The following is a 27707-nucleotide window of genomic DNA, read 5'->3' as shown; positions in this document are numbered from 1 at the left end:
ATGAAGGGACCAGAGTACTAGGGATCTGTCTTCCGGCTCCATCCCCTCTCGGGCTCTCTCATAGGGCTGATGGGAAACACAAGTCAGGTTTTGAAATCACCTGGGGGTCTCTTGGGTGCAGGGAGGACCCAAAACAGTGAACAGGGCTCTGGCCGCGGCTGCTAATGGCTTCGGGCGACAAAAGACAGCTGAAGTGAAAGTGAAAGGGAAGCGGGCTGAGAGAGCAAGAAAACAGAGTAGGAGCGGTTAGCCCAGTGAGGGGTGCTCAAAAGAACCCTCTCTTCCGCCGCCGCCGCGGCCGGGGAGGAGCTGTGGAGAAGGCAGCCTGCGGGGAGCCCGGAGCCGGGGAGCAGCCCCCATGGGCTCGGAGCCCGGCTGGTGTCTGCTGCTCTGTTTGGCGCTCTCCGGGGCAGCAGGGAGTGGTGAGTGCCGAGATCGGGCTGGGCGGTGGGGGAAGGAAGGAAGGGAGTCCAAGGAGCCACCTACCCAGCACAGCTACAGCTTCCTGTCACCCTCTAAGCCCAGCAGAGGAGTGTGGCACTAACGACGGGAGCACCCAATTTGGAGAGAGAGGGGTACAGCTGAACACACACACACACACACACACACACACACACACACACACACACACACACACACACACACACAGAGTAAAGAGGGGCTTCCTCTGTGGAAAGGGCAGGGTGCCACCACTTAGAAGAAGAAGGGGCTTCCCAGGCTGAGAAATCACTTGGGAGGTGACTCCCTGAGCGGGAGGAGAGAGTTCACAGCATTGGCAGAAAGCAGAGGACTCCGGGCAGGTTGGGGAATGAGAAGATGGCTGTCAACGTCCCTAGGAACAGCAAGTGCCCAGCTCCTCTTCCCCGAGGCAGTATTTGTTCCTTTGTTTTTTTACTGGGACTTCCTTTCAAGACATTTCCTCGTATTCCACAGTTGGAATACAAAAAAAAAATTTAAAAGCATAAATCCCTCTGGCTCTGAACAGGACAGATCCAGAACTTAAGATGATTCACTGAGTAGCTGCCTGAGTAGCAGGTGCCTCCCCAGAAGTTGGGTTTATAAATGATAGGACCCAAGCAAGTGTGGGGGAAGAAGGTGCTGATCTCGCTTTCCCTGCAGAGCCCCCCACAGCTGAAAGACGGCAGCCCACGGACATAGTCTTAGACTGCTTCTTGGTGACAGAAGACAGGCATCGAGGGGCTTTTGCCAGCAGCGGGGGCAGGGAGAAGGCCTTGCTTGTGCTGAAGCAGGTGCCGGTGCTGGATGACGGCTCCCTAGACGGCATCACCGATTTCCAAGCAAGCACAGTGGCCAAAGATGACCCACCAATTATCTTCGAGGCCTCAGGTAAAAAAAGCCTTCCTTCCTAGGCTTCCTCCATGGGGACAGCCCAGTTCCCAATCACATCCACCCACGCCTGCTTCCCATCTGCCTGGTGGTGTCCATCCAGCGTCACCTCTGTGCGCTGCCCTTCTCCCCAGTGGACTTGGTCCAGATGCCTCAGGCGGAGGCCCTGCTCCACGCCGACTGCAGCGGGAAGACAGTGACCTGTGAGATCTCCCAGTATTTCCTCCAGGCCGGACGAGAGGCCCCTTTTGAGGGAGCAGCTTGGTTCATCGGCAACATGCAGGTGTCTAGAGGGGGCCCCAGCGTCTCCATGGTGATGAAGACTCGAGGAGATGCTGACACTGGAGCTGTCCGGCACCCTGCGCTGAACCTACCCCTGAGTCCCCAGGGTACTGTGAGGACTGCAGGTGAGGACATGAAAGGCAGGGGCGCGAGGAAGCTTTCTGTTTATTTTACCTTTGCATTGCACTTAGTGTGTGTGTGTGTGTGTGTGTGTGTATGTGTGTGTGTGTGTGTGTGTGTGTGTGTGCGTGTGCACATGCCACAACACACAGGTGGAGGTCAGAGGACAACTGTGGGCATTGGGTCTCTCCTTCTACCGTGTGGGTTCAGGGACTGAACTCTGTTCACTAGGCTTGGCAGCAAGCTCCTTTACTCACTGTACCATCTCAGCAGCCCCAAGTTTCCCTCTTCCTCAAGCTTCTCTTTCTTCTTTTTAGTTGTGAGACATGGGATAGAAAGAAGGAACAATATAATCTATCATGTAGGTGCTCTTGGGGTACCCCACAGACATATCCTGAGTCCAGAACAGGGGATGCTGGGAGATCCTTATTTAAATAAGGATCAAAATATAAAAATCATCAGGTAAGCTGTGTGCGGTGGTGGCGCACACCTTTAATCCCAGCACTGGGAGGCAGAGGCAAGCGGATCTCTGTGAGTTCAAGGCCAGCCTGGTCTACAGAGCGAGATCCAGGACAAGCACCAAAACTACACAGAGAAACCCTGTCTCAAAAAAAAACAAATAAATAAATAAATAAAAATCATCATGTATTTCCTCCAAACTGGAGCTGACTTCTCTCTCACTGGGCTGTCATGGGGATGACGCATGAGGCTGTTCTGTCCACATATGTTGCCGCTGCTCTTAGTTAGCCAAACACCTGTTTTCTTCCAGTGACAGCGAGGCTGGCCTGGTACTCCCCGGTAATTACAGCAGAGCACAGGGAGACAGAAGGTGTTCTGTGCCTCTTATTAATAAACCCCGGTCCTCGGGGAGGAGCTGGGGCCTGCTTAAGCTTGATGTGCTTTGTTGATGCCCATGGGAGGAGGCTAGACGGAGGAGGAGTGGATGGGGGGGTAGAGAGGAGACGGGGTGGGAGGGAAGGGGAGGAGAGGAGGAGGGAGGGGAAACTGTAGTCAGGATGCAAAATAAATGAAAATAAAATTAATTAATTAATTAAAAAAAACAGCCCTTGCCCTCTCTCACTTAGCACCACCTACCAGGTACAAAAAAGTTGAGAACAAAATGACAGGTATCTGGAGGGTCCAGTTCAGTATTTTGCCTCCAAAAGGAGATAAGCAAGTCCACAGAAGATGAAAATGGGGGCCTCCTCTCCTATCCCTGGAAGGCCCTAAAACACAAAGCTTTATTATTATTTTGTCCTGTACTGAGGATTGACCCTAGAGCATGTTAACACAAGTCTACCGCTCTTTTCAGTTTTGATTGCAAAATGGGGATCTCAACAAGGTGCCCAGGCAGGCCTTGAACTTATGATCCTGTTATGCCTCCTGGGTCACTGACAGTACAGGTAGGCACTACCACCCCCACTGCCTCTATGGTCCTATCTAAATGAACCTTGACACATCAGAAAAGATGTCCAGCATCTTCCACAGGCCTTGTGGAGCTTAGTGCTTCTTTTATATTATTCAAACCTACAAATAAAGCCAAGCTGTGGCAGTGCATGCCTTTAATCCCAGCACTCAGGAGACAGAGGCAGATGGATCTCTGAGAATTCAAGGCCAGCCTGGTCTACAGAGTGAGTCCCAGGACAGCCAGAGCTACACAGAGAAACCCTGTCTCAAAAAAAAAAAAAAACTACAAATAAGTAAAATAACACACACCCACACAGCCTTGACCTAGTTTACCAGTTGTTCATCTTGTCATACTTCCTCCCTGCCTCTGCTAAAACGGTGCACATTCTCCCTTTGAACTGACTAGACCGTAGATATCACAACACTTCACCCCCCAGTGTTCCTTCCCATGTGCAGTTATAGCTTATAGCAGAAAGTCAAGGCCATTCTGCTTCATAGTCACCAAACAATGATCTCGGGAGCACATCAAGGTTGGGGAGCGTGCTACTCATGGTAACAAGGGATCCAGTGCACAAAGAAGAAGAATTGAACAGTAAAGCTGGGTGGGGTTGTCACACCTGCAACCCTAGCACTGGAGGCCGAAGCAGGAGGATCATGAGTTCAGGAGCCCGTGTGCACCATGCAGAGCCCCATTAGACAGGAACTGAATTCAACCGGTTCCCACCGTCCAGGGCAGGGGCTGGAGAAGCTGTCTGTCCACAGCTCAGAGGCCATGCGACCTCAAGGAGGAAACAGTCCACACGTCACCCTTTTTTTTCCTCTCCACAGTGGAGTTCCAGGTGACATCAGAGACCCAAAGCCTGCGTCGTCTGCTGGGGTCCTCCGTCTCCCTGCCCTGCAGTTTCTCCATGGCACCAGGCCTGGACCTCGTGGGTGTGGAGTGGCGGTTGCAGCATAAAGGCAGTGGCCAGCTGGTGTACAGCTGGCAGCCAGAGCAGGCACAGGCTAAGCGCAAGGGTGCTACGCTGGAGCCTGAGCAGCTGCATGAGGCTGGGGATGCCTCTCTCACCTTACCCAACCTCACTCTGAAGGATGAGGGGACCTACATCTGCCAGATCACTACCTCTCTGTACCAAACTCAACAAATCATCCCACTTGACATCCTAGGTAAGGTCCTGGGAGAGGGAAGAGAGGGGTGCCTATTGGGAGTCTTTTCCAGACTAGAATCCAAACCCAAAGGGAACTTCCCGAGAGAAAGAATGTATTCCCACAACCGAAATACCATCTTCATCCAAGAGGCCCAGATGGCATCAGATAAGGAATCCCACTGAATGCCAAGATAAGTCTCCCCAAGAAATAGCTAGTCCAGAATCTTACAGCCCTGACTGGCCATCTGTAATGTCAGTCCCCTAGACCACTTCCTTGAGGGGGACCCTGCAGGTGTCTAGTCAGGGGAGCTAACCATGAAGAGGTGAGAATGAAAACTCACTTCCCATTGACTTTGTCACCCTGGATCAGACTTGGGGAGTTCGATATCAGGCAGATTATTCCCAACTAATTAAAACACAGTATAATTTGATGTGTATAAAATGTATATAAAAAATGATCTGTATAACACAGATCACTTCCAATTCTCAGCTTTCTGGATGGAAGAAAAGGTATCTCATCTTTTCCATTGGAAAGACAATCCTGCTGCTTAATGTTCCTGGTTTCTCCGGAGATCTGTAGGCACAAGGACCTTCATACTATGCTCCCAATACTCCTGGGGGGCAGCAGCCAATCAAGGGCAGGCAGAGGGAACTGTTCAATCACAATGTGCAATCACTGGCTTGCAGGGGTGATAAGGAGCAAACCAAGGGGCAGAGGGTGTGGCTCTGTGGTCCAGCACTTGCTAGTACATGTAAGACCCTAGGTTGAATTCTTAGCTCTATTTTAAAAAAGAAAAAAAGCATGCTGGCCTGTCACTGACTTTCCAGAAAGTGCACCCTTTATGACTTGCATCCAGGTAGACCCTTACCTGAACCCCTTGGAACACTGACAAGTTTCCAACTCCGCAAACTACCTTCACCCTCAGAGAGGCTTCAGGCTCCTCTGCAGGCCCTAATCAGATGCCTCTACAATCCTACTCCTCATTCATTTCTCCAGCTCCCCCCAAAGTACAACTGAACTTGGCAAACAAGGATCTGCCACCCTCCCTCATCTGCAGTGTCACGGGCTATTACCCTCTGGATGTGGTGGTGACATGGATTCGAGAGGACCCGGGTGGAATTCCAGCCCAAGTCTCTGGTGCCACCTTCTCCAGCCTCAGGCAAAGCATGATGGGAACCTACAGCATCTCTTCCACGGTGATGGCTGAGCCTGTCCCCACAGGCGCCACTTACATCTGCCAAGTTAGCCACGTCTCCCTGGAGGAGCCCCTCCGAGTCAGCATGAGGGTTTTCCCCGACACAGGTACTGGGGTGTCCCATCTCTTCCTCTGTACGTCCTCCACTTCCAGGTCCTCTTCAGCCGTGTGCTGATGCCCACGCACTTGCTCCGTTAGCCTCCACACTCCTGACTTACCTTTCCCGGAGTGGCACCTCTACCACTACAAATCCTCAGCCTCCAAATAACAAGCTTGGGCTGGAGGGGGGGTCCAGGGGGCTGGGGGCAGGGTGCTGCTCCTTTCCACTAGGAGCTTAGTACAGCTGGAGAGACAAAGTGAGCAGGCAGGGAAGAAGAGCCAGAACAGCACTTGAGCCCAGTTAGGTAGTTCAGCAGGAAGGGAGCCCTGAAGACCGGAGCACAGTCCATGTGAAAGTCAGATTGTCCAATAGCCTGCAGAGAACTGAGGGAACACGACGATAGCCCGGTAGCCGAGGGTGTATGAGAGACAGGGAGAGAGGCGATGACATTTCAAGGTAGTTACATCTGCACATTTATGTGACCAAACACTGTAAACTCAGCTCTCTAGACTGATTTTAATATTTGATGTGTTTGGGTGTTTTGCCTGAATATAAGTGAACCACGTGCATGCAGTGCTCAGTGATGCCAGAAGTGGGCATCAGACCCTCGGGAACTGGAGTTACACCTGGTTGTCAGCCACCATGTGGATGCTGGGAATGGAACCCCAAGTCCTCTACAAGAGCAACAAGAGCTCTTATCTGCTTAGGCAACTCTCCACCTCCAATGTACTCAACTTTTAAGTAGGGCGTCACACATTACACCTATTTATTCTTGGAAATGGGTCTTACTGTTATTCAGGCCAGTCTCAAACTCCTCTGCCCAAGCAATCCTCCTACTCAGCCTCCTAAAGAGCTGGGACTACAGATACCATCACCATGACCAGCACTCATCTTACAGATGAGTAAGCTGGTATTTGCAGACACTGAACAGTTTGCCCAAGGTTCTCAACCAGTAAATAGTGAAAGGGAAAATGTAACCAGCAGGCAAGCTGAATGTCCTTACAAGTTTGCCCCCTATAATCTCAATGGGCCACACACTAGAACTTCATCCCAAAGGCCACAGAATGTTGCAGTTTTTTTTTGTTGTTGTTGTTTTTTTTTGTTTTTGTTTTTTCGAGACAGGGTTTCTCTGTGTAGCTTTGCGCCTTTCCTGGAACTCGCTTTGGAGACCAGGCTGGCCTCAAACTCACAGATATCCGCCTGGCTCTGCCTCCCGAGTGCTGGGATTAAAGGCGTGTGCCACCACCGCCCGGCGAATGTTGCAGTTTTAAGCAGGAGAGGATATGCACCTCAAAATGAAAGTACCTGAGAGTCCAGAACATCATTTGGTTGCTCAGCAGACTATGAGCTTCCCCAAAACTAAAGTTTTGTTTTAGTTCACATCATTCCCCAGCTATTTGCCGTTCGTCGCTAGTACAACCTCAGTCTCTTTTGAAAACCTTTTCAGATGTCCGAGGTGGAAAGGGGCATAGTGGTGTGTGCCCGTAATCACGGCACTAGAAGGCCGCAGCAGGAGTCCAAGTTCAAAGTCTGGATGCCAGGGAGAGCCTGTCTCAGAACGATGTGAGATGAGGCAGGAAGGACAGTAACACACAGATGTGGCGGTCTGGAACAGCGCAGGTGCTGCTGCCTGCATGGGCCCAGGGCCTCCAGTGAGGGTTCACAAGCACCCACCCCAGAGCTCGCCTCCTAAGCGGAGGGGTGCTCTAGGGTGAGGGCTCAGCATGTGCCGCTCTGCTCACTCTCCCCACAGAGCAGAGAACAGCCTTTGGAGTCATCTGCGGCAGCATCCTCTTCCTTCTCGCCCTGTTGTTTCTGAGGCTTCAGAGACGGCAAGGTGAGTCTGTAGATCAGCCTACTCCTAAGTACCTGCCCATCCAAACCAGGGAGGAAGCCCCAGGGGCCGAGTTCCAGATGTTTCCACTGTGTTCCCAATGCCTGCTTTGGGAATTACCCCATTTGAAACCAATCTTGTTCTATTTTTTTCTCAGCTTCCTTGCCAAGGTCCACCAAGACTATGAGACACTCTGGGTAGCCGCTGTCTTGCCTCCAAGTGAAAAGCAGAGTACCCATGTTCTAGCTACTGAAAGGATCCTGTGCTGAGGTGTGGGACTGAAAAAGTGTAGTAGGTAGTAGGTAGCCATTCCAGCTTTGATCTGGAAGTTCCCACACCCATTGAGGCTTTGGTAACTGTCACGCCTACAAGGCGGGGCCAAGGGAGGACCCTGAAGACCCGAGATCCAGATGGGCCAGCGCTCTCTCTCTGTGCCGGGACCCTGGACGGTGGAGGTGGACCGAGCAGAGCTCCAGAGAACACCGCTGGACTGCGATACACCTTCCCCAGACCCCGCGACCTACCTATCCCTTTATTTGTAAGTTACCCACTAAATAAATCTTTTTAACTACGTGGAGTGGCCTTAATAATTTCACCAATATCTGGCACTCACGTGGGGCAAATTCCAAAGGCCTGGGTGGCTCTCACCCTCAGCCTCCTCCCCGGCTGGCGGGTGAAAAGCAGAGTACCCATGTTCTAGCTACTGAAAGGATCCTGTGCCGAAGTGTGGGACTGAAAAAGGTCTGAAGGAGGCACCACATACAGGAGTGAGGTGGTGGTAGTGGTCTGACAGGCCTCTGCCTTCTTTCACTGTGAGAAGACCCTGGGCTAATGAGCAGGGAGATAACAGCGGAGGGCAGAACTATCTGAGTGGAAGCTAACACTGACGGCCATGTTTAAAGTGAGGTGTTGAAAGTCCAATTCAGGCCAGTGAAGGGAAGGGGGAGGAGAGGAGGGACTAGCCACCACTCACAAACTCTTAACGCTGTCAAAATAAAAACACTTCATGTCTACAGAGCGAAGCTTTTCTACTTTGTCCCCCTCCCTGCTGGTCCAACAGATCCCTGGGTCCCCATCCCTAGCTGCTCCAACTTGCAGTTTCAAGATCTGAAGCAGAGGCCCTCAGAGGCCTGCCAGGGCTACACCCCCGTTGTACAATCAGAACTGAAAGCCCTGATCCTTCAGACAACTGCCAGGAGTTTTGTGATTCTCAGACTATATTCCCTCAGCCACAGGAGAGGCTTCTTGTGCTCATTTCTACGAAGTATGCTGTGGATACAGTACAACTCAGCATATAAAAACTGGATTATGAAGTCTATTATCAAAAAAATAAAACAGGGAAGTAGCTGGAAAGTTCTTCTGTGTTCCCCTCAGTCCACAGCTGCTCAGATCCATGTAAACACACATAGGCTTATATTAACTAAAACTGTATGGCCTAATGGGATAGCTCCCTGGCTAAGAGCACCGACTGCTCTTCCAGAGGACCTGGACTTGGCTCCCGGCATCCACATGGCAGCTCATTACCATCTATAACTTATTCTATAACTTCTTCTGACCTCCTTGGACACCAGGTATGCATGTGGTACCCAGATATACATGCAGGAAGAACAAGTATACACATAAAATAAAAACAAATATATCTTACAGAAACCAGGTCCTCTGAAAGTCCTTTTCAGATTTATTGTTTTATGTGTATGTGCACCTCCTGAATGCCTGGTACCAGGAGAGAACATCAGGTCCCCTGGGACTGGAGTTACAGGTGGTTGTGAACCATCATATGGGTGCTGCAAATCAAGCCTGGGTCCTCTGTAATAGCAACAAGTGCTCTTAACCCCTGAGCCAACTTTCCAGCCCTAAATAAAATTAAATAAATAAAACAGGAGTGTGGTGTATGTACTTAATCCCAGCACTAAAGAGGCAGAGGCAGGCAGATCTCCAAGTTCGAAGCCAGCCTCATCTACAGAGTGAGTTCCAAGACAGCAAGGGCTCCACATAGAGAAACCCTGTCTTGAAAAAACAATAAAAATCCCCTGGGCTGCCAGGCAGTGGTGGCACACACCTTTAAGCCCAGCACTGGGGAGGCAGAAGCAGGCAGATCTCTATGCATTTGAGGCCAGCCTGGTCTACGGAACTAGTTTCAGGACGGCCAGGGCTGTTACACAGAGAAACCCTGTCTTGAAAACATAAAAAAGAAAAAAAAAATCCCTGGGCTTAGAAGCCCGAGAGCAGTATCTTAAAAGGAGGTGGTGGAGGGGCTGGAGAGATGGCTCCGTAGTTACAAGCACTGGTTGCTCTTGCAAAGTTTCTGGGTTTGCTTCCCAGCACCTACATGGTGGCTCACACCATCTGTAAATCCAGTTCCATGGGATCTGATGCCTCTTCCAGGTGCCAGGCACACATGTGGTGTAAATACACACCTGCAGGCACACATGTGGTATAAATACACACCTACAGGCACACACTCACATGCTTAAAAAGCACAGGAATAGCTCTCAGAGCAAGCTTGATGTTCAGAAGATGTTAGTCTGGAGAATGCGTTTATGAGACAAGCTCGGTGGTACTCACTGGAAACCCCTGTCTTGAAAACCAAAAAACCGAAAATCAAAATTAAAGGGGAGGGGCAAACTACGCCTGAGGGTGAGAAAAAGGAGGTATGGGCTAGAAGCCTCATGTCGAGGCCACTGGGGGAGGCCTGAGAAAGCCTGCAGCTGTTTGCCAGTCTGAGGTGCCCACTCAGCTTCCTGTCATCACTTCCTCTCAGCGGCACCTGCAAGGGTTGGGTGCTTCAGGTACGAAGGCTAAGGGCACAGACCACTTCCTCTGTCAAGAGAGACTTGAATTTCCAGGAAGACCAATGAACACACACCAGTCAGCCCTTCTGGCCTACAGCCAACCTAGGATGACACCCTCTTCTCCCCGTCCCCAGCACAACAACCCAAGGAACAACCAAGCCCATGTTGTGGTAGGAATCTGTATTTTTCGCCTTCGTTGAGAATACATGAAATTGGTAGATATGTCACATGCCTTTGGTGGAAATACAACTCTTACTACTCTATACATAAACTATGAGACTGGGTTAGGAAACAGACAGAGGGGATGACAGACACAATGGAAAGCCCACATCGTCCCATGGCAAACCAAAGAAGGGGATGTGGGAAGCTTGGCTTCAACTGGCTGCAAAGTCCCAGGGTTTAGGTGCATATTTGCTCATGCACATGGGCTGTGGGAAGGAAAGGAGACTGCAAAGACGTAGAAGAGGGTTCAGGGTGGGGTAAAAAAGAAAGTAGAAGGGCAAACACCCCAAAAGAACAGAACCAACTACACCTGGTAAGCCTTAGAGGGACAGAAACCCAGAAGAATTCCCGTGCTAGGGCCGGGTGGGCCAACAGGGTAAATTTGCTCCAGGCTCGGAGTACATCGAGGACAGTGTTGGTTCTTCTCCGGCGGTGACCCCCCTGCATTAGGCAAAGAGAAGCCCAGAGGATAGTGGAGACCTTCGAGAGGAACGTTGGGAGAGGACACTGACCGCTTTCTTCCAGCTCTTCAGTCCTGCCTCGAGGCAGGACGAAGGGAATGTGGGAAATGGGCAACGGGAAAAGAAGGATGGTTTTGCAGAATGAAATGCTGCTGCGTGCAAAGTGGGCACCCCAGGCTAGCACGGCCCCAGCCTCTTCCTGCTTGTGGACCCGAGGATAGAAGTAAAGAAGGTCTAAATCCCCCCTCCTGCTCTCCTCCACTAGCACCTGGGTTTATCGCATGCAGCATCCTATCATGAGGCTCAGCAGCGGCTCCCAAGACAGACCGAGCAGCGCCCATCCTCAGGTTTCAGCGTCTATACACACAGAGCATGCAAGGGAGTAAAGAAAGGAGGTGATGCAGAATTCAGATGGGTGAGGACGGCTCCAGAGAAGGGACTGGAGGAGGAGCAGCAGACAGCTCCAGATGCAAGGCCCCACGCTGGCACAGCAGGGCACAGCACACCTGTCACAGGCTGGCACCCCTCCCCCCCAAGACTGAGCTGCGGGGTTTGGTTTGCTGGACTTGTGTAAATCTGTAAAGGTCCTCCTGCCTCATCCCTATCTCAGGCAAGAACATGGGAGTGGTGTGGAAGAAGGGGTTCTGTGGGAGCCTGGGGGTCTCACCGTTTCACACCCATTTCCCATTATCAACAGCAAGGGAGGTCGAGGGAGGGACTTCATTAACGAAACGGCAAGAGGCATGTTCCCGAAAGTCTGCTATCTTCAAAGCCGATTCACTGGGATTATTTGGTGCCCTCATGAACACAGAATGCTTCAAAAAACACGAGGAGACAGCAGCTCCTTCTAGCCAGAAGAAAGTGGGAGAGCTTCTAGGAGAAACTAACGGTCTCCTGCTGTTTTATAACCAGGAAGTACTTGTTTTCTAGGCCTCCAGAGAACAGAGTGAAAGGCTGTAGAGTTCCCCAAAGACATAGAAAATCTTGGACTGACAGATAAGCAGTAACTACAAAATACAAGTTGGACTTTCTAAAAGGGATTCAAAATTGGCCTTTAAACAGACCTCTGGGACCCGAGACAGGCCTGGTGTGAGGGAAAAGTTCCAAATGAGGGCAGCAAGGTAGTGGTGGTTACCAACTAGTGTGTGTGTGTGTGTGTGTGTGTGTGTGTGTGTGTGTGGTGTGTGTAAAACAGGCAGCAGGCTACGACTTCCCAACCAGTCTGGGTCCCCTCCTGCTGAGGCCAGCCTTTCTAGGAGACACTATGGACACAAATACCATTCTCCTTCCCTCAGCCATGCCAACTTCTCAGACACTTCATCTCTGCCATTCCCATTCCCCTCCCCCTCTTCCCTTAGCCACAACTCTTTCAAGCTCTGGGATACACAAAAACTGGGTAAAGAGGAGGTGCCAGCCATTGCTCTTTGGGTAGTGACTTCAAGACTGTGCCACGAGCAGCATTTCTAGTGTCAAGGAAGAGAGTGCAAACGTATGCAACAAAAAAGGAGGTGTGGATGGCGGAGAAGCCTGGGCTGAATGGAGAAAGGCAGATGGAGGAGTTTGTTGAGAGAGCAAACCGAGAGAAAAAGACATGAGCTTGGATGGCAATGGAGAACAGGGAGGGATGGCACATTCTCAAGTAAAAAAGTAGACTGGACACAGGAATCAGGAAGTCCCAGACGAAGAAGGAAAAAGAGACAGGAGAAAACAAGAGGGCAAGTTACATCACGTTACTAGACAGTCAGGTCTCTCAGTTACAGGTACCCCAGCCCAAGGTCTCCCTTGGACCCAAGCCAGTGACAAACAGCACATCCCCACTCCACAGCCGAAGGGGCCATCTCCCCACAATTCTTTGCAGGGAGAAGCTTGTCCATCAAGGGATTTCCTTGTCTTTGCCCTTCCTCCCGCACAAACCAGGCAATGGTCCCACAGCAGCAGTCTCCATACCTCAGTCAGGGCAGCCCCACTCCCCAGGCAGGCAGGCAGGCAGGCAGGGCTGGGAGAAGACTCCAGGACCTTCCCACCTCTTCACCCCATCCAACCTCAGCGATACTTACTTACAATAACTACCACGATGATGGCACAGATAGCTCCCAGCATAATCATCATCTGAGGAAACACGGACAGAACGTGAGTCCTGGGACTTAGGGCGGAAAAGGGGAACGGGACTAGAGATGTGAGGACACCCACAGACCTCTGCTTCTCAGAGGATCGTAAAGGAGGAGCAGAGGACCCTCAGCCTCATTTTTGTTCAGTTCCTGATGCCTGATCATTCTTTCTTGGAATTCCAATTGAAAGGCGAATCTTTTTTTTTTTAAGATTTTATTTATTTATTATGTACACAGTGTTCTGTCTGCACACTAGAAGAGGGCATCAGATCTCACTACAGATGGTTGTGAGCCACTATGTGGTTGCTGGGACTTGAACTCAGGACCTCTTAAAGAGCAGCCAGTGCTCTTAACCTCTGAGCCAGCTCTCCAGCCTGAAAGGCAAATCTTGTGACATGTTTGCTGCACTTACAGAAGTTGTGGGTATTTGAATACATATACTGAGCCAGTGTTTTGCTGTTGGGGGTCTGAGGAAGAGCCAGGTGAGAATTTCTGGGAAAAAGGTACTTCACTCGTCTAAATTCTAAATTCCTCTACATAGGGCTTTCTCTGTGGGTCTGAATCCTCTAGCCTACCCTGGTGGCCAAGACAGGTACTGCATTGATATGATTTTCCTTGATAGGAGGCGTCCAGATTTCAGAAGGGAGCTAGTGGTTTTCTTGCCTCCTACAAGTGGGACCAGGAAAAGCCGGAGCGGGTAGGGGAGCTCACCTTGCAGTTTTTCCACCAGTACTTCCTTTTCAGCTTGGCAGCACTGCTCTCAAACTGTGATGCTCCTGCCTGCAAGGCGTCAGCTCGGTCATCCAACTCCGACAGCTTCTGGTCCCTCTCCAGGACCTTGTCCACATTCACACGCATGATGTCCACCACCTGAGGGGGTTGCAGAAACAGAGCTGCTGAGATTTCTCCACTAGAGACAGAGGAAATGAACAACACCTGGGAGATCACAAGCCAAGACCTGTGAATCCAAGGGATGCTTTGCCCGTCAAAACCTTTCTTTCTCCCTTTAAGAAAGAGAACAGAGGAGATGATGCTTCCTGTTTCTAAGCTTCTTGGTTTGGAAACTCTCATAGAGTGGGCCAGGCGCCTACCTCCTCCACTTGTGCCTGGGTTTGCTGGAGTCGTCTATTACTGGTCAGATTAGGAGGAGGACCAGGAGGACCCCCACCGGGGGCAGCCCCTTCTGTTCCTTCAGCAGGTGGCTGAGCTGGAGCAGACCTGTGGAGAGAAGCAAACAGTACCCAAAGTGACTGAGACAAGAGGAGAATCACATGCATCCTCACTTACACCGCCAAAGCCAAGGTTGAATGCAAACAGAAGGTAGTTTAGCTCCTCTGCAATCCCAAGTGCTGAGGTGCAGCTTAGAGATGTGGAGCAAAGGATGAAAGATCTCCCACCATTTGGATGAGGGTCACAGTGCCGTTAAGAGATCTTGACTGGGGCTATCTTGTGACACAAACTCAAGCACATCCTCTGGCAAATGGCCACAGGGACAAATAATACACCAGCCTTGACCTAAATGGAATCTGCCTGGCCATTAGAAGCTCCTCACCTGAAATAAAATGGGGAAACCCAAGCCAGGAGAGGAGAAATTTGTAGAAAAGACTAACCTGTAAGGACAACTGAACTCTGGTTTGAATATAAAAGGGGCAGGCTAGTGATCCTGCTTATGGGGGTCTGGTTACCAATTATGTTTTATACTGTAACTGGTACACTACAGCCGCTTCAGAGACAATTTGGAGAATCACCAAAGGCAAAGTCTGTATAGATGCAGTGAGTCAGGGATATTTGCGTTATTTTTGGCAGAGAAGATAGGGGTTTCATTTAAATTGAATCTGGGGCCTAAAGCAATTACATTAATTGTTTCAAGAGCACAGACGAGAAGTAAAAATGCTAGAAATAATCAGTGTGCATGCAGCACAGATGTTCTGTCCCACCCTTCTTCAGACTTGGCAGTGTCTCAGGATACTCTCCTAGGCTCCTGTGTCAGAAGAGAAAGTTTGAACCACACTACTACACAGCATATGAGGACTGTCTCTCTTCTGGTACCACTGAAGACCAAGAGTTCTCACGGCCTTAGAAGGCAATAGTCCAGAGTGGGTTTGTTTTTGTCTTGATTTGTTTTTTGGTTGGCTGGTTTCTTTTGGGGGGGTTGTTGTTGGGTTGGATTTTTTTGTTTTGTTTTTTTGAGACAGGTCTGTCCTGTTCCCTAGCTGTCCTGGAACTCTCTATGTAGACCAAGCTAGCCTAAAACTGACATCCACCTGCCTCTGCCTCCCAAGTGCTGGGGTTAAAGGCGTGGGCCCACATGCACAGCAAATGTGATGTCTTTTAGATAAACTTCTCTCTCACATTCACCAGATAACAATCTCCCAGAATCAAACCTACAAAAGATTTTTTTCTGCTATGATGGAGGCTGCATAAGCAAGGCAAAGAGAGATATCTAAAATTTGATGGAGAATAAAACTTTTTTAAACTCCATAAAACATCCTTGCCAGAGCAGTCCAAGAATAAATAAGGTAGAGGTTAAACCATCACAAAGTTGCCAAAAAAAGAAAATTCCTTGATTAATCACAATAGAATTAATACTTTGAATCTCCTTTTCCATAATGAAGTGAAATTTTCTTTTAGACAAGATGTTACAGCCCCTCAGAGAGGCCATATTAACAGATTACACTGGTTTCTTCCATTTAAGGAGTCACTTTCCCATTTCCTTCCTAGACACAGAGGGAGGAAAGGAAGACGCAGAGCTATGGGAGCCACACGGCTTGCACTGATATTGAGCTAGCTAAGCAGTCTAGTTTCAGGCTGAAGGCAGGGATTTCAATGAGTTGGTAGCAGCTAGTGTTGGAAGGAGTCCAGGACAGTGGCACCAATGACAAGACTAAGGTCAGAGACCTCGTGACTCCCCGCTAGCCATCACGCTTTCTGTCTCCCTTCAGTCAGCGCACATGAAACCACCTGGAGTGAGGTGGCTAACGACCCCTCCCCAAATAAAAACAGCTGGAGTCTATGGGCTTGTCAAAAACGCACAGAATGTTAAAACCACAGAACTCAAAGAGAAAGGATGAAATGACTGTAAAGCTTTTAGAGGGCTCACTTCACTTACTACTTGTTGGGAGCTAGAAACACTCCATATTAACCTATCCAGGGAGTTATAATCCTTATGTAATACAAGTAAATCTTTTTTTATTTTATTTTCAATCATCAAGAGAAGCAACAGAAGCCCAGTGTGGTGGTGCACACCTTTAATCCCAGAGCTCGGGAGGCAGGGGCATACATATCTCGAGCGAGGCTAGCCTGGTCTACAGAGGGAGTTCTGGGACAGCCAGGCCTACACAGAGAAACCCAGTCTGGAAAAGCCAAATAAGGGAGGGAGGGAGGAGAGAGGGAGAGAGAGAACGCAAGCATACACACACACACACAAATACATCTAGCACCAGGCAATAAATAGAAAGGAAATCCTTCATTATGTGTATGTGATCATGAAGGGAAGTTCTTAATATATCTAGTCACAGATCTTCAGAAGGGGGTGATGCTGAAGTCAGCTAAGACTAAATTATGTGTTTTGGATAAAATGAAGAATTCACTCTTCTCCCTATTTCTCCTCCAATACTTGGCTAGGACTTGACCACTGGAAAGCACCTTAGCATAATGTCTTTAAGATTATAAAACGGCTGCATAGGATCTCATGCCACTGTCCCCCGGGACTTTCTGAGCTGCTCCCAAGGCGCCACAGAACTAGCAAGTAAGTTTCTGCAGCTTTGCTCACAGCCATGAGGCAGGAACAACATACTTTGGGTGAGGGGCATGCACAATCCCAGAGACTGCGGGCAACCCGAGTTACCAATGGACAGGTGCACCTATAAAAGTCTTCCCACAGGCTTTAAGAGAGATTCTGTCGAACAAGCAGGGTCTCCCAGTTCCCGTCTGTATCTATACCCTCCCCCCCCCCCCATTTCTTCCCCTTTGAGCTTCCACGATACAAAGACAAGAGGAGAGGATGCAACGAACGTGGGACCCCCGCGCCCCTGCCCTGCAGAGGAGTGCCAACTGCAGTTGGTGCGGGATGGAGCGCTGCCCGCATCCCGGGGTGGCCCGGTCCGGGGGCGGCGCGAGCCGGTGGTTCCCGGCGTCGCTGCAGCTGCTGCAATGCGCCATTTTCCGTCCCGCAGAGTTGGACACTGCGGAGGGAGAGTCGGTAAGGAGGTGTCGAGGACCCTAGACCAGAGTCAACTCACATTTTTCTGACAGAGGAAGTCCGTCCCTCTCTGGAGAATGCAACGAGACAGACAGGGAGACGCTGCGGATGAAGCAGACGGAACTGCCGAGCTCCGCCTCACACGCACCACCCGGAACTCTAACTGCGGTGGAACTTTACTGCAGGTGCAGCGCCGACTCCCGGCTTTATTAGCGAGGACCCCGCCTCTCGGATGACGTAAATTCTCTAGGTCCAATCCACGCGGGGCATGTCCCTCCAGCACCGCCCCTACAACTAGACCAATCACAGTTCTCCTCTCATTCATTCCTACTCCTTGACTGGCCAATACAACAGTGGTTTGTTTCACGTCCAGCTCAGACTCCAAGGGCAGCCTCAGTGCTTGAGTTAGGGCTTTTACGGTGCCTGCCAACCAGTCGCTGAGCTGGAGGCTCCTGCCACTCTTACTGCTCCCGCCCACAGCACCTGGTTCAGCCCTGTGTGCATATTCGTGGTTCCCTGGCTAGACTGCCACCCTGTCACCCTCCCTGCCTGAGAATGTAAAGCCAAATGTCTTTCAATGGAGCCTCTCCTAAATTGCTAAACAGCTCCTTCTAGGTAACCACAGCGACTTAGTTAACCCAGCCCAGAAATCTGAACTGAACTAGACGTCGCTATTTTCGGGTTTGTTTGTTTGTTTTTGAGGGTTTTTGTTTTGTTTTGTTTTTAATTTTTTCACTTTCTCTTTCTTTTTTTTTTAAAGGTTTTTTTCATTTATTATTATTTTATGGTACAAATTTTTACCTGCATGTATGCATGCCTAGTGCCCTTGGAGACCAGAAGAGGACGTAGCCCCTGGAACTTGAAATACAGATGGTTTTAAGTGTATGTGAGTGCTGGGAACCAAACCCTCTACAAAAGCAGTATGCTCTCAACCACTGAGCCATCTCTCGCTAGCCCCATCCTTTCCTCTTTACCCTACCTCCAAAAATTCATTAAGGAATAGATTTTTCCTTTTTTTTTTGGTGTGTGTGTGTGTGTGTGTGTGTGTGTGTGTGTGTGTGTGTGTGTGTGTGTACAACATCTCACTATGTAGCCCTGGCTGTCCTGGAACTCTCTCTGTAGACCAGGCTGGCCTCAAACTCATAGATACAAGCCTGCCTCTGCCTCCCAAGTGCTGGGATTAAAGGCGTGCGCCGCCGCCGCCACGGCCGCCGCCACCACCACCACCACCACCACCGTGCCACTTTTCCTTCTTAATATTTAAAGAATTTTCTTCTTTCTTCCAATAGTATCCCTTTCCTAGACATCAACTGTGAAACTCAACATTATTTTATGCCCCACATTTTAAAAAGCAGTTATAAATGTGATTATAAATATGATGCATTTTCTTAGCCTTAGAATTTTTATTTTACATTTATTGAGAACTTGGGTTTGTCTGCAGTGTAAATTTTATCTCATCTTTGGGCATTCATACAAAGGAAAATAGAAAATAACATAATAATGGAACACCTACAACTTTACATTCAGAGGCTTTTTTTTTTTTTTTTTTTTTAAACAGAGGCTCTTATAGTCCATGCTGGCTTCAAACATATGTAGCCAAGAATGACCTTGAAGTTCTGGTCCTCCTCCTTGCACTCCTAAATGCTGGGATTACAGAGGTGTGCCACCATGCCTAGCTTCTGTGGTGTCCTTTTGCATGCTAGCCAGTCACTCTGCCAACTGAGCTACATCCCTATCCCCCAAAGACTAGTTCTCAGTGATTCACATTTTTTATTCAGATGTCCACATGTTAAGTCTTTGGTGATGCAGCATTTCCTAAAATACTAAAGATAGCCCTCTTCTCCCTCTGGAATTTTCTTTCAAGCCTCTGGCATTCATTTTTAAGTTTTGATGCTCATGAGGAAGTATGACAAATACAATGTGAGTACTACCTGACTATAGCTACAGCAAAGCGTTCCAATTTAATAGATGCCAAAATGACAAAAGAAAGAGGGAAGGGAAAGGGGGGCACCCTAGAATCAAGCCTGTGTCCAACCTTGAGACCAGGGTACCTCTCTAAATACTATAATCAGCATACATGACATTTATTCTCTTTTTTACAATTGATACTTTAAACTCTATTTTTGTTTTGTTTTTGTTTTTCAAGACAGGGTTTCTCTGTGTAGCCCTGGCTGTCCTGGAACTCATTTTGTAGACCAGGCTGGCTTCAAGCTCAGAGATCCACCTGTCTCTACCTCCTGAGTGCTGGAATTAAAGGTGTGCACCACCATGCCTGGCTCTTACATCTTTTTGCCTCATGGAGGATTTGACTTGGTTTGGTTTTCTGAGATGGATCAAGTGATACTCCCACTTCAGGCTTCCAAGTACTGGGATGACACTAATGGGCATTTAAAAAAATATGTTCTTGAGTTAACAAGAAAGTAAACATGGTCTAAAGACCAATGCAAGTGATAGCTGATACTCCTAGAGGCAGCTGAGCATTGAGCTTGAGCATGGTGGCCTCACAGGGTGCCATTGTACCATAGGAAACAACATGAAGGTCTTCCTCAAAGTTAGAAATCGAATAGAAAGTCCCTACATGAGGCTGGAACCCCTATATTGGCAACTAAGACAACTAAGAGCTTTAAAGCGCTGCCACTCATGTTCTGCAATTTCTGCAAAAGAAATTATTTGCAAACTAGGTGCCTGCTGAATCTCTCTCTCTCTCTCTCTCTCTCTCTCTCTCTCTCTCTCTCTCTCTCTCTCTCTCTCTCTCTCCTTTTGAATATTTGAATTCATAACCTCAAACTATGTTTTTAATACTTTTGCCTGAAGTCCCTGTTTTAGTCACCATTGAAAGCTTTAGCATCTCCTCTTCCTAAAATCAACATGGCAAGAATTTCCAAGTGGTCTGGGGATGACAGAACCCAGCACCAGCAGGAGCGATGCAGACCTCCCTGGAGAGCTCCCTTGCAATGAGGCCCTGGGGAATTTCCACAGAGACAGTTCCAAGAGGAATAAATTGTGGTCATATGCTACAAACAAATCAGGGAAGAAATGCCAAGAATCAGAGAGGCAGAGACAGGAATTAAGGAAATTAAAAAATCATGCCAAGCAGTTCAATGTCTGAGTAATAAAGGATCTGAAAGGGAGAAAAGAGGATATATGAGAAAAGGAAATGAATGGATATGGAATTAATTACAAAATAAATGCAACAAAAGTTTCTAGAATTAAACAAGGCTTTCCAGACTGAGTAGTGGGCTCTAGCCACCATGGTGAAAAAGAACCACACCGAAGATGCGTCTTTCTGTAATCTCATAACAAGGGAGGAACACAGGGCTTAAAATCTTTCAGAAAGAGAATAAAAATGGAACAGGAAGAGAATGGCATCGCAATACAGGAAAACATGGCGCTGGCTCTTTTAAGAGCCACAACAGCTTCCAGGGGCTAGAGAGATGCTCAAAAGATCAGAGCACTGGCTGCTCTTCCAGAGGACCCAGGTTCAGTTCTCAGTGCCCACACGGTGCCTCACGACCGTCTGTAACTCCAGGGCCAGGGGATCTGACACCCTCTTTTGGCCTTCACAGGCACTGCACACACATACACAAACATACACAGAAGTGAACACACCTTCACATATACATAAAATAAACATTTTTACCTGGGCAAAACAATTACTAACCTAGAATTCCTTATTTTTTGTTTGTTTGTTTGTTTTTGTTTTTTGAGACAGGGTTTCTCTGTGTAGTTTTGGTGCCTGTCCTGGATCTCACTCTGTAGACCAGGCTGGCCTCACACTCACAGAGATCTGCCCACCTCTACCTCCTGAATGCTGGGATTAAAGGTGTGCACCACTGGACTTAACCTAGAATTCTATAACATCTCAGGTATTAATAAGGGTGAGAGGAAACTGGGGCTGGTGTCATATACCTGTAATTTCACCACACAGGAGAGACTGGACAAGAGCGTCATTTGAGGCCAGAAGGTCAAATCAGCACCACGTGCCCTGACTAGATTGGGAGAAAGTACACCCTACGATAGACAGTCCCCAGGCAAGACACTAATGAAGTATCTGACGTGCTTAGGCATTTGGAAGCTGGTTTGGTTAGTTTTCTATTGCCATGACAAAACACCATGTCCAAGGCAACCTATAAAAGAAAGTATTTAATGTGGGGGCTACTGTGGAATATTACTTTAACTATGCAAAGATGTGTTACATTTGTTTAATTCTGTAAAGATATGTTACTGTTTTATCTTGCCTGCCTAAGGCATCTGATTGGTCTAATAAAAAGCTGAATGGCCAATAGCTAGACAGAGGAGGGATAGGCAGGGCTAGCAGGCAGAGAGAATAAGTAGGAGGAGAAATCTAGGCTCCAGAGAGAGAGAAGAGAAAATGAGAAAGAGAGGAAGACACCAGCTGCCAGACAGACAGACATGGAAGAAGCAGGAAAGTAGGACATACAGAATGAAAGAAAGGTGAAAAGCCCTCGGGGCAAAATGTAGATGAAGAAAAACAGGTTAAATTAAGTTATAAAAGCTAGTGGAATAGGCATAAGATAAGGCCGAGCATTCATAATTGGTAATAAGTCTCTGTGTCATGATTTGGGAGCTGGATGGTGGCCCAAAAGGAAGCCTGCTTCAGGGGGCTCACAGTTCCAGAGGGTTAAAATGACAATCACAGCAGGAAACTTGGCAACAAGTCAGCTAGACCTTACATCGGCCCACAAGCGTGAGGCAGAGATAGTGAGAGAACTAAGTCGGAATGGCTGGATTTGTTAAACCCCAAAGCCCACCCCCAGTGATACACCTCCTCTAACAAGGCCAAACCTTCAAATAATTCCCAAAGAGTTCCACCAACTGGGGACCAAGATATGAGCCTATGGGGACCATTCCCATTTAAGTCACCAGAGAAACTAACCTGAACAAATGTTCCACAGATCTTATAGGGCATAACTTGAAGAGAAATAAGGCTAATCTTCAGAAAAAATCAATTATGGTGTTGGGTACACAGCTCTAAAGACACAGAAGCTGCTGAAGTGGGAGAATTACAGTGTACTCACGTTAATCTCTCTCCCATCGCCCTATAAGGTGGTTTCCCATGACTTTTTCTTCCTCTTTGAGGTCTTTCCTCTCACTAGTGAGCAGCCCTCACCGTTAAGTTTTCAGCAGACACAAGATCCACCCAGACCAAGGGCAGGGCTACACCATGACTAACGGGAAGGTTTTCCAATTTCTTTTCTTTCTTTCTTTTCTTTTTTTAAAAGATTTATTTATTATGTATACAGTGTTCTGTCTGCATGTGTACCTGCAGGCCAGAAGAGGGCACCAGATCTCATTTCAGATGGTTGTGAACCACCATGTGGTTCCTGGGAATTGAACTCTTAACCTTTGAGCCATCTCTTCAGCCCTGATTTTCCAATTTTTTAAGGCAAAATGTGAGTGCGAGTTCCTCGGCCTTTTAAACTGGCATTTAAACTGCTGAGGAATTCTCAGCAGGTAAAACCAGACTGTCCACTACAGAAAAAAAAAAAAAAAAAAGAAAAGAAAAGAAAAAAGAGCAGTCGGACGAAATTCCAAAGAAAAGAAGCCTCCACACAGTCAAAGTGCATCAGGCCATCACCGGTGCATCTCTTGCAGATATGATGGCCAAGAGGAATCAGAAACCAGAAGTTAGGAAAGCTCAGCGAGAGCAGCTCTCGGGGCTGCCAAAGACGCGAAAAAGTCCAAGCAGGCATCAAAGGGGAGAGCACCTAAGCGGAAGGCTTGGAAGATCTCTGCTCCCGAGTTAGAGGAAAACCTTAATTAGGTAAATCAGAGTTCCAAATAAAAATACATCTGTGATACAATACAAAAACAAACAAAACAGCTTTAGAGCATCATTACTCCACGGAACACATCTCAGCTCAAATTAATATTTATGAATTCCTAGTCATTTCAACACTGCTTGCTGATTTAAGCCAAAACAATGATATAGTAAACTGAGGAGATGTGGAGTGATCGAGAAAAGGAGAGGGAGGTATAATCGAGTATCTGGCAAGATGACTTCTTCATGTAGGTCGTCAGCTCTCTCTTCTAAAATCCTACCTGGGACTGGGGAGATGACTCAGCAGATAAAGCGCTGACTGTGTGAACATAAGGGCCTGAGTTCAGATCCCCATCACCCACATAAAAGCCGGTGTGGCGGCATATGCCTGCAACCCCAGTGCTGGGTCCGCAGAGACAGGTAGATCCCAGGCCCTCAGTGGCCAGCCAGGCAAGCCAACTCAACAAGCTCCAGCTTCAGTAACAGGTGGAAGAGCCGGGGGTGGCTGGCACATGCCTTTGATACCAGCACTCAGGTGGCAGACACAGAGCTCTAAGAACTTGAGGCCAACGTGGTCTACATAGAGAGTTTCTAGGCTAGCCAGGGCTACCTATACAAAGACCCTGCGTCAATAAATAAATGAATAAATAAATAAATAAATGCACAAATAAATAAATAAATATTGGAAGACTGAGGAAGTGACTCAGCAGTTAGAGCACTGGCTGCTCTTGCAGGGAACCCAGGTTCAATTCCCAGCACCCATGTCGCAGCTCAAAACAGGCTGCAACTCCAGTTTCAGGAGATCCAATGCCCTCTTCTGTACTCTGAGGGCATCAGGCACACATATTACATACATGCATGCATGCAGGAAAACACTCATACACATGCATAAAAATAATTAAATCTCAAAAAAATATATGTGTGTGTGTATGTATAGTGGTGAATCATAGAAAAGAACCCAGTGTTTGCCTCTTAATTCCAAGCATGTATTCATGACACCCATGTACACACACAAATAAAACCATACCTGGAGAATCTGTAGAAAATATAAAGAACCGTGAATTCCAAGAACTAACAAGAGACATGGGAACGCTCTGGGAAGGCCGCTGTAAGGGCTGGATTGTGAACTGCTGAATGCCAGGATGTCAGAATGTGACCTTCATAGGAAATGGAGTTGATGCAAATGTCATTAGTTGTACTGAAGTCGAATTGGAGGAGAGTGGGCCTCTAGCCCAACAGGACTGGCGTCTTCATAAAAGAGTGAGATTTGGATACAGATACACACACACGGGAAGATTGTCATCTGGCCATGAGAGCAGAGACCAAAGCCGTGTGTCTATCAGTCGAGGAGCAACAAACCACCAAAGCTAGCCCAGAGGCGTACAGTCTACCTCACAGCTCTCAGAGGGAGCTGACCAACACATCTTGACCTCTGACATCTAGCCTCTAAAACTATGAGACAATAAATTCCTGTTGTTTAAGTCATCCGGGCTACAGTTCTTAGTTACAGCGGACCCAGTAACCTAATACAGCCATCTAGAACTGAGTGTGTAGTGTATAAAGCCAACAAATGCTATATGTCTACATTACACACAGCGGTGAGATCAGTGGTGGAAATGCCAAAGGGGCCTGGGAGGTCCTAGATATTACACTTGTTATAGATTCTGACACAGCTAAGAAAGCATACAAGCATATAACTATGAAAGTCTTTTGGAGCATGAATGTCCCCAAAGGCAAAAGTAGAACATTGGAGCTGGAGAGATGGCTCAGTGCTTAAGAGCACTTGTTCCTTTTCCAGAGGACCTGGGTTCACACGGCGGTTCACAATCACCCTCTTTTGACCTCTTTGGGCACCAGCCACACACATGTCGCACATGCATGCAGGCAAAGGACTCGTACACATAAAGTAAAATAAATAAATCTAAAAGAAAAAGAAAAAGAAAAAGTAGAACATCGTCTATCTGAGAGACTGAAGATGCAGGATGGCTTACACTGTCATTCCAGCACTCAGGAGGGAAAGGCAGGAGGACCAGAGAATCAAGACCATCTTGGCTAAATATACAAATGTTAGAGGTTAGCCTGGGGTACCAGGCATGCCACCTATCTGAGAAAAAAGGAAAATGAAAAGAACCAGATCCTGTTTCTGTTTTCCATTCTGTACTGTTTTAAAATCCCCGTGTTTAAGACAACGAAAACCACGCCACCTGTAAGTAATCACAATTCATTTTCTTTACTTCCGGTTTTCATCTAAGTAGCACTGACCAGTTAGCAATGTCAGGTGGTGTGAAGGTCAACTGCAGAAGTGGGCGGACATTTCTTCCTGAGCATAAAGAGATCACACGCCCTGGAATCGCACGCTGCCAAGCTCTAGGATCAAACCTTCACCAAGTTAAGAAAAGTTCCTTCTTTTCTTTGTTCAACATCTTGTGGTTGCTGTAATTCTAAATAGGAGTCAGATACTTACAAGTTCCTTTCCTACAATGCATTGGTAACTGTGGTGAAAGAGTCACTTTTTGTGTCAGGAAGCTATTCAATGTCTAAAACCAGTTGGACATGATGGCACACACCTTTAATCCCAAGACTTGAGAGACAGAGGCAGGCAAATCTCTGAGAGTTTAAAGCCAGGCTGGTCCACAGAGCTAGTTGCAGGACAGTCAAGGCTACTCTAAGAAACTTTGTCTCTCACACACACACACACACACACACACACACACACACACACGCAAGCACGCACGAGCGCACACACACACACACACACTGTACACAGTTTTTCTAACTGCCCTTCCACTGGTTGGGTCACACTGACACATGGGTACACAACCTCTAGGTGTGTACGTTTTAAACGCCCCCAGCCCTAGTATTGGGGATTGAACCTAGGACCTCACACATAGGCAAGAACTCTACCACTAAGCTATATCCTCAGCCGACACTTTCAAGTTGCGTTGAAGTTAGAGAGATGGCTCAGCAGTTTAGAGCATTTGATGTTATTCCAGAGCATCCTCACCAGGCAGCTCACAATGGCCTGAAACTCCAGAACCAAAAGTTCTCCCTGTGGGAGTCTAGCTCCAACCTGCTCTCACCTATCAAAGGGTTCTTGAGTGGAGAAGAGAGGAATGAGAAAATGTTAGGTAGAAAAATGGACCTAGATGATGAGGGGAAAGACAGAGACACAGGATAGCTTCAGGAGGCCCTGGGTCAATACCCAACAGCCCAAAGATTTCTTCAAAAAGGCTTTTTATAATATGCCAAGGGGAGAGACAAAAGACCTCCCCCTTGCAAGATCAAAGCACACCGGACAGTCAAGTGTAGACCCTTCCAAACACCTGGAAAACACGCCCCTGGCCAAATCATCTCCTTACATAGCCCTGCTGGGTAAAGCAAGCTCAGATTCTCTGACCATGAGTAAGGTCTCACCAGATAACTTCTGTGAGCCTCCACAAATCCCACAGCTTCCTCTGGCTTCTGTAGAGACCTGCATACATCTAGCAGACTTTCACAAAGGCACACACATACACAAAAGTAAATGAAGGAATATTTCTTAAAACTGTGTTATTTGTGTTTCAAAAATAAATAAATCGGGGCTGGAGAGATGGCTCAACAGCTAAGAGCACTAGTGGATCCTCCAGAGGACCCAGGTTTGATTCCCAGACCCCACGTAGTAGTTTACAGCACTTCATAACACCAGACCCAGGGGATCCTATGCCCTCTTCTGACCACCAAACGCACTTGCATGGTGCATGGACAAACATAGGGAAAACACTCATACACATAAAATAATAAACAAGCCTTCCTAAATGTTCTATACAGTTGCTTTTTTTTGTTTTGGTTTTATTGTAACTGGATTTTTGTTTGTTTGGTTTTATGCGTTGCTGAGGATCAAACCCGGAGTCTTGTGTATCCTAGGCTCTACCAACTGAGCTACAACCCCAACCCTATTAAACAAATCCTCAAAAAAATGAAGTTGTATATGTCTATGGCACACAGCATGATGTCTCAAAGATATATACATTGAGGGTAGCAAACACTAATAATAAATGGCTAAATTGAACATTGCTTCATATATCTGTCTTACTTAGGTTTCTATTGCTATCAAGAGACCATGACCAAGGCAGAGAACATTTAATTGGGAGAGTGCCTATGTTTCCAGAGATTGAGTCCATGAACATCATGGCAGAGAGAATGGCAGCAGGCAGGCATGGCCCTGGAGCAGTAGATGAGAGTCTACATCTTATCCACAGCAGCAGGTAGAGAGAGAGACTCACATATACAGGGCCTGGTGTGGGCTTTTGAAACCTCAAAATCAACCCCCAGTGACACACTTCCTCCAACAGGGCCATACCTCCTAATCCTTTCCAAAACAGTTCTACCAACTGGAGACCAGAGTTTCAAACATATGAGCCCATGGGGGCCACTGTCATTCAAACCATCATTGTGTGTGTGTGTGTGTATGTATATGTAAATGAATTTTAAAATTACATTTATTTATTTGTTTATTTATTTATTTATTGTGTGTGTAATTTTGCATATGAGCCTATGGGGGCCACTGTCATTCAAACCACCACAATATATGTATCTTTAAATTTTAAAATTACATTTATGTATTGTGTGTGTGTGTGTGTGTGTGTGTGTGTGTGTCTATGTGTCTGCATCTATGTGTCTATGTGTCTATGTGACTGTACATGTCTGTGTGGTCAAACTCTTTTGGGA

General features: G+C 47.7%; 2 protein-coding genes across 4 annotated transcripts; one reads left to right on the top strand and one right to left on the bottom strand.

The window, feature by feature from the left end:
• The first annotated feature begins 23 nt into the window (after positions 1-23).
• Tapbpl (TAP binding protein like) lies at positions 24-8007 on the top strand. 2 transcript variants are annotated; one of them, XM_052720030.1, is made up of 7 exons: positions 24-422; positions 1120-1347; positions 1482-1754; positions 3985-4323; positions 5302-5607; positions 7354-7437; positions 7592-8007. In XM_052720030.1, exons 1-7 carry the CDS (start codon positions 359-361, stop codon positions 7633-7635), a joined length of 1338 nt encoding a protein of 445 aa, XP_052575990.1. In that variant the 5' UTR covers positions 24-358; the 3' UTR covers positions 7636-8007. The 2 variants fall into 2 exon arrangements, with proteins under 2 accessions (XP_052575990.1, XP_052575991.1); XM_052720031.1 differs by lacking the exon at positions 1120-1347 and having other exon boundaries at positions 1371-1754.
• A 2382-nt stretch (positions 8008-10389) lies between these two features.
• Positions 10390-17409, bottom strand: Vamp1 (vesicle associated membrane protein 1). Of its 2 annotated transcripts, XM_052720032.1 has the most exons (5): positions 17259-17408; positions 14109-14235; positions 13729-13887; positions 12967-13018; positions 10390-12561 (listed from the first exon to the last, which is right to left on the bottom strand). In XM_052720032.1, coding segments are annotated over exons 1-5 (357 nt in total). In that variant the 5' UTR covers positions 17261-17408; the 3' UTR covers positions 10390-12544. The 2 variants fall into 2 exon arrangements, with proteins under 2 accessions (XP_052575992.1, XP_052575993.1); XM_052720033.1 differs by lacking the exons at positions 10390-12561; positions 12967-13018 and adding an exon at positions 13035-13391 and having other exon boundaries at positions 17259-17409.
• Positions 17410-27707: the final 10298 nt, after the last annotated feature.

The sequence above is a fragment of the Peromyscus californicus genome, unplaced genomic scaffold (assembly GCF_007827085.1).
Source record: "Peromyscus californicus insignis strain IS unplaced genomic scaffold, ASM782708v3 Scaffold_6__1_contigs__length_162567912, whole genome shotgun sequence".
Classification (NCBI taxonomy): Eukaryota; Metazoa; Chordata; class Mammalia; order Rodentia; family Cricetidae; genus Peromyscus; species Peromyscus californicus.
This window is presented reverse-complemented; position numbering and strand designations above follow the sequence as displayed.